This window comes from Leptonychotes weddellii, chromosome 10, assembly GCF_054177405.1.
Source record: "Leptonychotes weddellii isolate Sample4059 chromosome 10, ASM5417740v2, whole genome shotgun sequence".
Taxonomy (NCBI): Eukaryota; Metazoa; Chordata; class Mammalia; order Carnivora; family Phocidae; genus Leptonychotes; species Leptonychotes weddellii.
Genome location: NC_138378.1, coordinates 30647457 through 30660675, shown reverse-complemented (window position 1 = coordinate 30660675; position 13219 = coordinate 30647457). Strand labels below are relative to the sequence as shown.

At 43.8% G+C, this 13219-nt stretch overlaps 1 protein-coding gene across 1 annotated transcript; it reads right to left on the bottom strand.

Moving 5' to 3' along the window:
* Positions 1 to 263: 263 nt before the first annotated feature.
* On the bottom strand, positions 264 to 12959 carry IRGM (immunity related GTPase M). The gene is given in 9 exon segments (XM_081832288.1): positions 264 to 674; positions 677 to 729; positions 731 to 807; positions 810 to 952; positions 955 to 1112; positions 1114 to 1184; positions 1187 to 1537; positions 9616 to 9729; positions 12948 to 12959. Coding segments are annotated over 9 exon segments (1167 nt in total). The 3' UTR covers positions 264 to 486.
* Positions 12960 to 13219: the final 260 nt, after the last annotated feature.

The window sequence follows — 13219 nt, the reverse complement described above, 5'->3', positions numbered from 1 at the left end:
GATAATACATTTCTGTCATTGAAGTCACCCAACCTGTGGTACTTTGTTATGGCAGCTCTAGCAAACTAATAGAGCCATCATGCACATGATGTTTTTTTTTTTTTTTTTTTCCTGAACCCAAAAAGCTTATTTAATGATTTTAACAAATATTTATTCTTTGAAGGAACAGTGCATTATGATTGGGGCTAGGAAGATAGGGGATTTTAAAAATTCCTTTTAAGGAACTAACCCTTTTAGAAATAGAAGAAAGTATTTGGTTAAATCTCTTCATTTCTAGTGGAGAAACAAGGTATCTTACTGGGAAGAGGACCCAAGGCAGCCTGACTTCCACTGGAAAATGAGCCTATTGGACCTACGATTGGACCCATTCCCAAGCCAGTTTTCACTGGTGGGAAGGATTTCTCAGGATTGTCTTCTTTTCCTTGGTATCTAACTCAAAGAAGCATCTTTGCTACATCCCCTTAAAGCAGAGAATGACATAGTCACTCAAGGATTTGATGTAGCTAGGAAGGCTAAGAAATGCTTCATGACTGAACAAGTCAGTCTCCCATTCACTTTAGGGAGACCGTACAGATCCAGGTACTTCATGACAGCCCTGTACTCTTCCATGGGCATCCCCCATAATCTGGGCCACCTGCTAGAGAAATCCATGACAAAGAGCAAGCAGTAGCATTCAGACACGGCTTCACATCATCTTCATCCTGGACACCAAGGCTGTCCTGAAAACACTAAAGCTATTCTGTTCTGCAGGGAGGTAGCTTTGTCTTTAATGATCTTCTCACAGGTGTGGGACAGGTTTTCTAGGGGACATGGCACCAGATATCAGAGAGGTCCCTGTGCAAGGTGTCCTTAAGCTCTGGGAAGTCATGCAATAAGGGGTCAAAGCTAGAGACCTGGAATATGATGTGTTCATACACCCACTTCTTCTGGAGAGTTCCTGGGATATTCTCTGGATATTCTGCAGGACCTGTTCCGCCCAGAGGGCACTTGTGCCGAGGCCCTTGTCCAGCTTGGTCCAGACAATGTAGAACCTCTTTCCCAGGCCCTGGATGGTTTTGGCGAGCTTCACGAGATTCATGCTGAATGTGTGGCTGCAATGATGATGAAGAAGCATACTGGCTAAATAGCATTTCTTCCAAATAGTTCTCTAGGGTTTGGGCAGCAGCCCTTGTGCTGGGGGCAGGTTGTCCCACACATTGGGAAAGTGGGAGAAGGAGTAGCAAGAGTGACTCTGGGTGGTCCTCACCACCCCAGTGGGAGCCGAGGCTTCCTCCTCATGCCTAATTCCCCACAGTGCGTTGATGAAGGAGCACATGCCATTGCCAGGTTCCCCAGTCACAGCAATGCTCACTTGGGCACTGGACGCTGTCTCCAGGTTCCCTCTGATCACAGAGACCACCACCTCCAGCTACTTCCCTTCTCCTAAGGCCTTTTCAATGTTCAAGGGACCCACCTCATATAAAATGCTCTGGCCCATATGGTATCACACAGCAGAGGTGAAGGATGTAGATAATGGGGCACGGGATGACAGGGCCGGCTACAACACGCTGCTGACCAGTGGAGTAATCCCACAGGACTTTAAAAATATATTTCCATTGGCCACTTCAGAAATTGAGATATTAATTAATTAATTATTAATTAATTTGAGGGTAGGGGAAGGGGCAGAGGGAAAGGGATGGAGAATCTTAAGCAGGCTCCATGCCCAGTGTGGAGCCTGCCATGGGGCTCGATCTCACCACCCTGAGATCATGACCTGAGCCAAACTCAAGAGTTGGACGCTTAACCAACTGAGCCACCCAGGCGCCCCAAGATGTTATTTTAAATATGGGTTAAAAGTGATAGTTTGATAAATTGATGTGATGCTTCTTTTTATTAAACACACTCTGAAATATTTATTTTTGTACTCATTGAAGTTTTGTGCTTCTTTGACATTTGTAACTCACTTGAAGTTTATTTTTGTAATAGTCTCATATTATGAAATGTTCCAATAGATGAAATAAAGTAGCTCAAGGAAGCCAGGCTTTGGCCAAAGTGATACAATCCTCATGCACAGATAAAGTGACTGGTTTGCATCTTAAAATGCTGTTATTTCAAATTTTTTCTTCTTCCTCCTCATCTGTTGCTAGGATTCATGAACTAGTTAAAGAGTAGGCATTTACTTTTAGAGTTTGGTGGTATTCATTATTTTAGCTAGACCAGGCAGTTAAATATAAAATACATCAATATTCAGTATAAAGTGCCCATGATAGCATCTTGGAATTAACTCTCAATGTTGTTGAATATGTTCTTATGCTTTACTTCATATCAAGTTAACTTACTAGTTAATCTGTTTCATTGTTTTGTAAATTCTTTGAGATCTAAATAATGTCCCACACCCTGCAAAAATATAGATTTACTTTCTTCCCTTAAAAGACACTCATCCAGGATTTGCTTCAAAATAATGAAGGAGTGAGGGGGAGTGAATAAGATTAGTAGTGAGATGACTGTTGTAGCTACGTGATAAGGATTATTATGACATTCTGTCTCCTTTTGGCTATGTTTAAAATTTTCCATATTGTGGTAGATTTCCAATTTTTCATTCCTTTTAAGTAACAGGATTACATATGCTTGCCCTTGGCTGTTGTGCAGTACTTCCCACTCTGCTAGGCATAGTACATGTCCCTTCTCCTCAGATACTGCACTCAGCCCAAGGACATTCTTCGGCCGATAGCATGTAAGCAGACTTGACATGGATGTCTGAGCAGGGCCTTTAAATGTACTAGCATTTTTTGCATGGTTTGCCTTGGCCTCTTACATTCTCACCATCTGTCATGAGAAGAGGGTGCCCTGGGTACTGTTGTGCCTTCAACCATAAATCCTGTAAAGAAGAATGTACAGGGGTGCCTGGGTGGCTCTGTCGGTGAAGTGTCTGCCTTCGGTTTGGGTTGTGGTCTCGGGGTCCTGGGATCCTGTTGGAGTCTCTGCTCTGCAGGGAGTCTGCTGCTCCCTCTTCCCCTGTGTTCTCTCTCTCTTTCAAGTAAAGAAATAAAATCTTAAGAAGAAGAAGAAGAAGAAGCAGAAGAAGGGAAGAAAGAGGAGGAGGAGGAGGAGAAGAAGGAGAAAGAGAAGAGCAGATCTAAAGCTGATTCACAAATTGGGGTCCAGTCTAGCTCAGCTCAGCCCAGCTGAAAATGGCCAAACCACAGCCAACCAGCAGACCTGTGATAGTAAAATCAATGTTTGTTGTTTTAAACCACTAAAATTTTGGACATGTTTGTTATGGAGCATTAACACCAGAGAAACCTGACTTTTTATACATAACTAATTTTTCTAAGTAAAGAAAAATACTATTAAAAATCTGTTCTACGCTGAGAATTATATGCTACATGGTGGGTTGGTAGAATTAAACTTGATTTCAGTTGTTGAGCTGGTTTCCTATCTAGAGTTCATCAGTATCCATTTAGCAAAATTTAAAGCTAGTAACTGATTTCTACCATTAGCCCCAGGTGCAGAGAGCATGCTTCAGATTTGTTCCCCGTGAAGGTTAATTTCATGTATCAATGTGACTAGACCACAGGATGCCCAGATTTTTGGTTAAACATGATTACTGGTGTGTCTCTGAGGGTGCTTCTGGAAGGGATTAGCATTTAAATCAGTAGACCAAGTGAAGCAGATTGCCTGGCCCATCGTGGATGGGCCTTACCCATCCATCCATACCTGAATAGAACAAACAGGCGGAGGAAGGGAGAATTTGTTTTCTTTGCCCGACTGTGAGCTGGGACGGCAGGCAGTCTTCTGCTCTCGACTGAGACTTATTCTCAAGCCTTCAGACTCAGACAGGAATTAAACCACCGACTCTCCTGGCTCTCTAGCATGCAGACAGCAGATTGTGGGACTTCTTAGCCTCCATGATTGCATGAGCCAGTTCCTGATAATAAACATATACATATATATATATAAACATAAACATATATATAAACATAAAAACATATCTATATCTGTATCTCCTATTGGTTCTGTTTCTCTGGAGAACCCTGATGAATATACCTTAGGAAATGAAGAAGCTGAGGTGTTTATCTACTGATTTCAGGTTCTCATTGGTTGAGGGCTACTCCTGGGGGCATTAAATCCCCAACTTCCTGGCTGCATTGTAGGTGAGCTGAGCAATTTTCGGAGGCCCTGAAGAAAGCCCTCAAACAGTTTGAAAGAGAGACGCACCTGCTTCAGGTGGGGAGCTGATGGAGTGTCAGGAACGGTCCCCCTGCAGCTGCAGATGACTCAGTGTTGGGGTGAGGGTACATGGGAGGGGGCAAACAGCCGCTGTGATAATTATTTGACTAGACCCAGAATGGAAGTAACTTGGGAAAATATTCTTGTACCCAAGGTTTCAGATGAATTAACATTGAGGCTTTATATTCTACAACCTGCAGAGTCTATCTCAAGTCCTGAGGGAAAGACAAAAAGAATTGAAAGGTAAAAAAAAAAACAAAAAAACCCCAAAATGATGGTATTCGTCCCCCTGGTCCTCCTCTCTTTCCCTGGTGCCCCTCTGCCTGGCAGGAGCAAAGAAGCAAAATGAAGGTCTATGCAGGGGGAGGCACAGCTGGGAGCATCTTCCACACCCACCCCCAAATACATGTTAGGATGGAGTAAACACATTATGGGATGTTGAGTCAATGAAATGGGTTCCAGAGGACACCCATCATGACATTCCTATCTATTCATCATTGAAGCAGGGGCTGTTATCCATCAACTGAATTCAGAGATATTTTTCAGAGAACTGTTTCTTGGCCCCCAGGTGAAGAGAACAGTGGGATAGATCTGGGTCAGATGGGGTGTAGCACTTCCCTGAAATGTCATTGCTGGATTGAGGCAAGTGTTAGAAAGAAGGCGATGGGGAAGGAGCCCTAAGTGGAGGAAGTTGAAGGTATAGTTTCAACAGAGGAAGCTAATGACTAGCCCAGGTCAAGCCAGACCAGAAGCCAAGGGGTGGAATGTAGTGAGGATACTTGAAGGCACAGACCCGAAGATGAACCCTTACTGAGCGGAAGGTAGCCAGGGAATGCCTATTACCCATATGCCTCCTCCAGCCGTGTATTCCTCTTAAGGTTGATTAACAGATTACTTCAAGAACCTACACTTGACCATAATTCTTTCAATTCTTCCTTCTTAGACCTCTGGTTTCTGCCTAAGTGTAGATAACTGTTTTGGAAGTGAGGTTGTAGCCACATGCTCTGCACAGAAACTTTTCGATCAGAACATTCAATCAAGCCAGTTGATAAAGTCAGTCTGCAAGGTGGCAGGGAAGCGGAAAGCACAAATATTGGTCTCCCAATTCCGTGCTTGATGAGACTGCAAGCACGGAAACCTGCTGCCAACTGGTTGGAAAGAAAGCTGTGTTTGTAGCACTTCCGTCAGAACACACAGACATTGCCAAGTGAGGTGTTCTTAAGATCCGTTTGTTATTATTGCAGGGTCTGGGCTCTTTTGTTTTCTTTACTGTGTTATATCTGACGTGCAACACTGCATAAGTTCAAGGTGTACGACACTGATTTGATCATTTTTGTTGCAATATGATTGCCGGATAATGTTAGCTAACACCTTCTAGGGTCACATAAACCATCATTCTTTTGAGCATTGGGAAAAATTAAAATCTAGTCTCTTTGTAAGTTCAGTGTTTAAAGACACAATTTGTTGTCTAATCACTGTACTGTGTATTAGGTCTCCAGGACCAGGCTCTGTATTTTTTTTTTTTTTTAGGATTTTATTTATTTATTTGAGAGAGAGAATGAGATAGAGAGAGCATGAGAGGGGGAGGGTCAGAGGGAGAAGCAGACTCCCCGCTGAGCAGGGAGCCCGATGCGGGACTCGATCCTGGGACTCCAGGATCATGACCTGAGCTGAAGGCAGTCGCTTAACCAACTGAGCCACCCAGGCGCCCTCTGTTTTTCATTTAAGAATAATTTACTAGGTGGCCCTGGGTGGCTCAGTCGGTTAAGCATCTGCCTTCAGCTTAGATTATGATCTCAGGGTCCTGGGATCTAGCCCTGAGTAAGGCTTCCTGCTCAGCATGGAGTCTTCTTCTCCCTCTCTCATTCCCCCTGCTTGTGCTCTCCCTCTCGCTCTCTGTCAAATAAATAGAATCTTAAAAAAAAAAAAAAAAGAAAGAAAGAATAATGTACTAAATTATTCACAACACCCCATAGACAGAAGTGCAAAAGTTCTTTTGGAGTCCTTGTATGGACTCCACTTCTGGCTCCCAATCCAGGTGGCCTGGGGTGTCCCACTCTCTAACCTCTACAGTTAGGAAGGAAGCTGCTCTGCAAAATAAGTCCACACTCTGAATGTTACCTGTGCTGGAATGCCTGAGTCAAATTTCTTTTCTTCTTCTTTTTTTGTTTAAAATATCTTATTTATTTGAGAGAGGGAGAAAGAGAGAGAGAGAGCATGAGCAGGGGAGGGGCAGAGGGAGAGGAAGAAGCAGGCTCTCCGCTGAGCAGGGAGCCCAACTGTGGGCTCAATCCCAGGACTCTGGGATCATTACCTGAGCCGAAGGCAGACGCTTAACTGACTGAGCCACCAAGGCACCCGCTTGAGACAAATTTCTAAAAAGCCACTTTCCTCAAAGTCAAGATGGCATGGCCTTAATTTCCTAATCTGTACAGTGGTTACCAATAAAGATCGTATCTGGCTCAAAAAACAATTCTAAAAGTTAAGTAAGTCAACGGATTAAAAGACAAACAGAACAGTCCAGAGTGTGCTGTAAGAATACGAGATCTTATGGGATCTGCTCCCCAGAGGAGTCCTTTTTAGGACTTTACAGAGGGCAGTATTTTCCCCCAAAGTAATTTGCTAATCATGGAATTTCAAGGGCTTGGAAATAGGGCAGCCCCAATAGTTCTTCAGATTGTGCTATATACCTGAATTTACCTGTTTCATCTCTGCTTATAGCTGAGTCTGATATTGTCATGGCTTAAAAGCCCACAGGGATACTGATCAGCTCGTTAAGGCAAACCAGCTGCTACACCAGCAATGTGTTGGTCGGCTTCATAACAAAAACTTGCACACTGGCTTCACGTCCAGCAAACATTTTTTTTAAGCACACACTCTATGCCAGATATTATTCAAAGCTATTTGGGCTTGAAAGTCAGGGGTGGTTCTCAATGATCTTTCCTTTCTGGCTTACTGTAGGCTCCTACCAAATCTGTAGGAATGAAAGTGAGTCAGATAATGTCTCATCAGACTGTAGGCGAGGGAAGAGGAGATGAAGCAGAATGCAAGCGCGGGCCAAGGTGGAGGGAATGTCCCCCATTTCTGAGACCAGCCGACACTCCCTGCCACCGACCCCATAGGGGTGCTCCCGGCTTGTGCTTTGGTGCCCACCCAGCTCTTCACAGACTCTCTTCCTGGCACGGGTTTGATGGCAAATTGAGGTTAGCACCTCTGACAACTAGAGAAATACGGATTCATTTTCTGAGGTTTTGCTAAACCTTTCATTGCTGCGGCTGGAGCACCCCATTTCATGGGGATGCTTCTACTTGTGGGGACAGTGAGAGCTGAAATGAAAGCAACTTCTGGTTCATCTTACTTTGGATATGAAGCCTTGGCCATCGTAAGTTAGAACTAACCTGCCCCCACCAATCTTATTAATAAGAATAGATCAGATGTGCTCTTTGTTATATGAAGCTGTCAGTTATCTTTGGCAAGTGTGGCCGAGTGGGGGCGGGAGGGGGGTGGCTGGGGAGGACTGAGTAAGTTCGGTCGAAGGCTGATTCCTGCTTCTTGCATGTGTTTGGACTTCTTTCCCCACCAGACCTCTCATAGCAGATGCTAATTAGTAGTCACATTGGACAGATCTTTCTTGTCATTGTCTTTCATTGTCTCTGCCTTTTTTCTTGTTTCACGGCAGAATGGGGCAGACAGGGGATGCTACAGCTAGGAACTTATATAATTCAGAGGCTTGGAGAAGAGTTGATGGAGTTACATGACTCTATCTTAATTATTTCCCCCTTGGGTTCCAATTACATGTTAGGAACTTTCAGGCTCTCCACAGATTTATCATCTTCAAATTCCCATGGATTATAAAAACCAAAGGGCCTGATCCTGAAGCTTAACATTGTTCCCGGTGCCAGCAGAAGGCTTAAAGGATTAGATCACGAGGAACCCAGAGAGGATAGTTTCTGTCTTAAGTGGGTAAAAAACGACTTCAAATTTGGCAGGGCCTCTCTTGCTGGAAAATCTCCCCTTTTTCATCATCGTCAAAGGGCCTACAGCATTATTATCTCTTATGATGACACTGTGACCTTTGGACACAAGGCAAAGGCCACCAGGGAATCAAAATTATGATTGCTTCACACACATATGGCCACTTTACATTAGCATTTTGCAGAGTCCTAACTTTCTTATCCTCTTTTGATGTGTTCTTAAAACTTTTGGGGAAAGTTGGGCTACTCCCCACTCCAATATGTTTTCAGCTTGCGGGAGGGGGTCATAGATATTTTCTGTGAAATGGCACAAATCAAAACCAAAGTCTTACTTGGATCACATCAGCTTCTGCTTACTGAGTGCTTATTTAGGGCCAGGCATTGTTTTAAGGTGTTCTGGTCAAGGCACATGGTATATTCAAAATGGGTAGTTGAAGGATGTTTAGTGAAGGGATTATTTGGGGGGGAGAAAACAGTGGAAGTTGCCCTGCTAGAAACAGCCTTTACTGCTGACTGACCTGAAGGAGGTGGGGTTTTATAGCCTGAGAGGGTTCTAGGAGGGCTGCCAGGGAGGAGAAGTCGGCAACTGCCAAACCTTTGGGACTTCCAATCTCCTGGATGTGCTTCCCATAGGTCAAATCCAATCAGAAGCCAGAGGCAAGAGAAGGGGGTGGTATAGTCATCAGAGATCAGCTTCCTGGGGCATGGGGCTGGGCTGGGCTGTATCTCATAGTCACTTTATCGTTATCATCACTGAACAGAGCAACAGAGAGGTTACATAACCAGCCTAGGGTCACCCGGGTAGGGAAGGGCAGACCCAGGATTTGAACACAGTCTCTATCTAGAGCCTGAATTCCTAGTTACCATGCTCACCTGCCACACAGTGCCTCTGGGCACAAGACACTTAAAGAAGCCCAGAACTCCTCTAGATCAGTGCTGTTCTGCTTATCTATCACTTAGCAATTGTACTTTCATCTGCAGGCATCCCAACAGACCCTATGTTACAGGAGGTCAAGGACCTCTGTCCATTTCATTCAGAGCTGGATTTCTCAGCACGGAGCTCATAGTAAACACCAACTCAGCATTTTTTCCTAAGGTCTTTTCTAATGAATGAAAGAATTTGTGGAGAACCTCGCATAGGCCAGATTCTTGCCAGCTCCTGCCCTGCCCCTTTCTTTAGAATGACTTTCAGTAAAGGGAACACAATCCTCTGGAGAGGGTTTATGTCCTCCGTTTGCTTCACCTTTGTTCTCTGCCTCCTTCTTTCCACATTTTCCTTTCTTGGCCCCAAATCTACCACTGAAAAGTGTTACTCATGCTTAGGCTGGGCCACATCTGGCCTTCATTTCTCACACTTTTCCAAACTGGGAAAACCCCAGCTCGTTGAGCGGCTGGACTTCATTAACCACGGCTCGGAGGGAGTTGGTTGTACTTGCGGGAGGAAGGCAACCAGGACAGCACAGAGAGTTTCCAGGGGCCGATTTATCCGCTGCAGAACAGAATACTCGAAAACACAGATGCTGTATCCCTCATTTCCATTAGCATCCTGTATGGATACAGAAGAAATCAGTAATGTGATTCTGTCTCCCACTTTGGGAGCTAAGAAAATACTGCAGTTCTTTGACACATTCTGGATTATCAATGGCTTCCTAAGTACCCCTAGAAAGGAGAATCCCTTGCCTTTTGTTTTTGGGGAAACCCTTCAATTTCCAATATAGTATACTACAGCTGAGAAGTGTATACATGTGTGTTGGGGGCGGGGATGGATCTTAAAGTGTCATTTGGTCCATTTCCCTGTCTCTGGGCCTTTCCACATCATCCAAGATAGGTCTCCTTTTAGCTTTCAATGAATCAAGCGTCTGGACACTTTCTTTAGAGCATGCATGATGAACTGGTGTTTTAGAGCCTTTGTCTAAGCAACTTAACATGATTAAAACCTAATTATTTTAACTCTGAAAAACAATTTTCACATCATCTTCTTCTTATGAAGTTTTCTAAAATATACAAGGTAGCATGAATCATACAATCAACTCCCATATACCCACCCCCAGATTCAACAATTACCAAGATTTTGCCACACTTGCTTTATCTATTTATTTTTTCTTCTTCTTCTTTTTAAAGATTTTATTTATTTATTTGACAGAGAGAGACACAGAGAGAGCAGTAACACAAGCAGGGGGAGTGGGAGAGGGAGAAGCAGGCTTCCCGCTGAGCAGGGAGCCCGACGTGGGGCTCGATCCCAGGACTCTGAGATCATGACCTGAGCCGAAGGCAGATGCTTAACGACTGAGCCACCCAGGCGCCCCTATTTTTTCTTCTTAAAAATAGTTTTATTGTGAAACTATTCTAAAGCAAATCCCAGAAGTGTCATTTCATGCCTACGTACTGCAGCATGCATCGATAAAAACTATGACCATTGGCTACCACAGCAACAGTGCCAATTCATACTAATTTTTAAAGTAATAGTAACAGCAACCGTTACATTGTTAAACAACAATTAGGCGCCAGGAACTTTACATTTTGTTTCAGTTAGGGCATGTTTGTGACAACAGACTGAAGTCCATTGGAACTAGTTTTAAAAAGCAGGATTATCTCCCTGAACGAAGTGCACAAAGGTAATGAGGTTGAACCCAAGGGAATGAAACTTGGAAATGGAAAGTTGTTGGCATTAGGGGCTTTCCTAAGCTGTCATGTGTTTCTCTACAAATCTGTAGCAAAAGAAATCTTGGGGCCCCTTGTTTCTTTTCTATCTTCTATATTCCTGCCCATATCCCACTCTTGCAAAGCCTCCAGAAAGACTCGAGTGTCTGATACACAGCCAGGGAGTTGTTAGATCAACTTCGAACTGAAGCTCCATTTTTAACAATATGTTCCCAACAACACTTCCTGAGACTTGCTGGTCTTGATGTTCAGGTTCCAAAGTTCTGGTTTAGCAGGAATGGGGTTGCCCATTCTGTGTGTGGTTGTTTTCTTTCCCAGTCTCATCCTCTGATGCTGGAGGATTCCAAAGAAAAGGAATCTGCAGCAATTGCTTAGCCCATACAGTGGAAGACAAGGGATCCTTTATCTCCCCTGCCTCTGTGACTTATCCATTACGGGGTGTGGATGTTTGAGGGACTGGGGTATGCAGCTTGGAAGCAGAGGTGGGGTGACTCCGTGGGCAGGACTTTAGACCTGTACTCATGAGCGGGGAATGCCGGCTGCCATGAAGAATAGGTCCAGGAGGGCTCTGTACCAACAGAGCGGGATTGCTTTCACTCTCTCCACATAAAATATCATGCCATGTGTTCATTATGCTCAGTCTGCAAACCAGTTTCTCCCACCTTTGCTTGTGGTCCAGACAGGTGGCTCAAATCCAAGTGCCTTGCATGCACTAACTAGAGTTTCCATATTCCATTTTCAATATTTCAGGGGGGAAGATCCAGTTGGCCCACAACAGACTTTGCATCAGGTGTCCCTGCTTTGTCCAGTCAGTTGTGGCCAGAGGAGGGGAGGCCAGGTCTGTGGACAGACCTGCACAGGTTGCCCCTGCAGTTGGGGGAAAGGGTCTAAGAGAAAGGATTTCTGGATGGGCAAACACCCAAAAGGTGTCTATCATATCTAATTTAATCCCCACAGTATCCTCCAAGGAAGAGAATTTTATTCCCATTTTACAGGAAGGTTAGTTGAAGCTTAGAGGATTATATTGCCTTAGATTTCATGTCTAGAGGATATGAACCCAGCTCTACATGACTCTAAAACTCATAGGCTTGCCAAACCCTGCTCTACATGATTCTTATCTTAATATTTATTGATTCAGTCAATCATTGTTCCCCTAATTCTGGAGAACAGGGCAGTTCCTTTTTTATAACCTTCATCCTATTAGAAAACAGAATCACTATTTTGTATGTTTCAGTGTAGGGTCCACAAAAGTCACTTTTCCCATTAGGTTTCAGCCAAAGCTTAGGAATATGTCCCCCATGTATGGGAGCCCAGGAATGATAAAAGCCAGATTTTATCAAGGAGGTCAGCAAACTTTTTCTGTAAAGGGCCAGGTAGTGAATATTTTAGACTTTGTGGACCATTTAGTCTCTGTTATGTACTCAATGCTATCATTTTAGCATGAAATCACTAAAGCACAAAAGTTACATTATTACACAGACACTATGTAAGTGAATGAGCATGGTTGTGTTCCAAGGAAACTTTCTTTGTGGACACTGAAACATGAATTTCATATATCTGCATGTCACCAAATACTATTCTTCTTTTGATTTTTTTTTAACCATTAAAAAAAGTGAAAACCATTCTTAGCTCACAGACCATACAGAAACAAGTAGCAGGCCACATTTGGCGATGCTGACCCATGGTTTACATTATACTCATCCTAGTATTAATTTATTCATTCAATACACATCGAGAGGACAGTAGCTATAAATGAGGTGTTGTGACAAGCATGACATGTATAATAGAACCAGATCCAGAACTTGCTTTCATGGAACCGACCATTTGTAGGAGGATGATATTTGTCAAAGAATCACACCAAAATTTTAAAAATTGCCATAGTGATAAAGGCCACTAAAGAAAAGACAAAGGAAATTTGAGTGTGCATTACAAGGAGAGGTGATCTTGCGGGGGGGGGGGGTCCGAGATAGCTGCTACATACTGAGGTAATACTTTGTAGTCGTGCTCATGAGCTCCCTAGCTGGAATAAACATCACTGACATGATGCTCACCGGCTTGGGTATGAGTGTCTACTCTCGTTGTGGTCCAGCCAGTCTTACTTACCTGCCTAGACATGTGGATTTTCACTGGGATGAGCCATCCTACGTTTGTCCCCCCCCCCGGCCCCTGTGTTCTATCTCCTTTCTAACAAGCTGCCTTTTTAATTTGCTGAGGATCATAGTGAATTCTAGTCTGGTCCCTTGAGCCCTTAGGAACTCCATCTAGTTTCATTTTGCTTGCCATTTTAATCCTTATTAATCCTCAATTCCTTCAGCCAGGCGTTTGATAAAAACATGCTATCCCCAGAATAAAATTTCCTTCCCTTCTGGTGCATG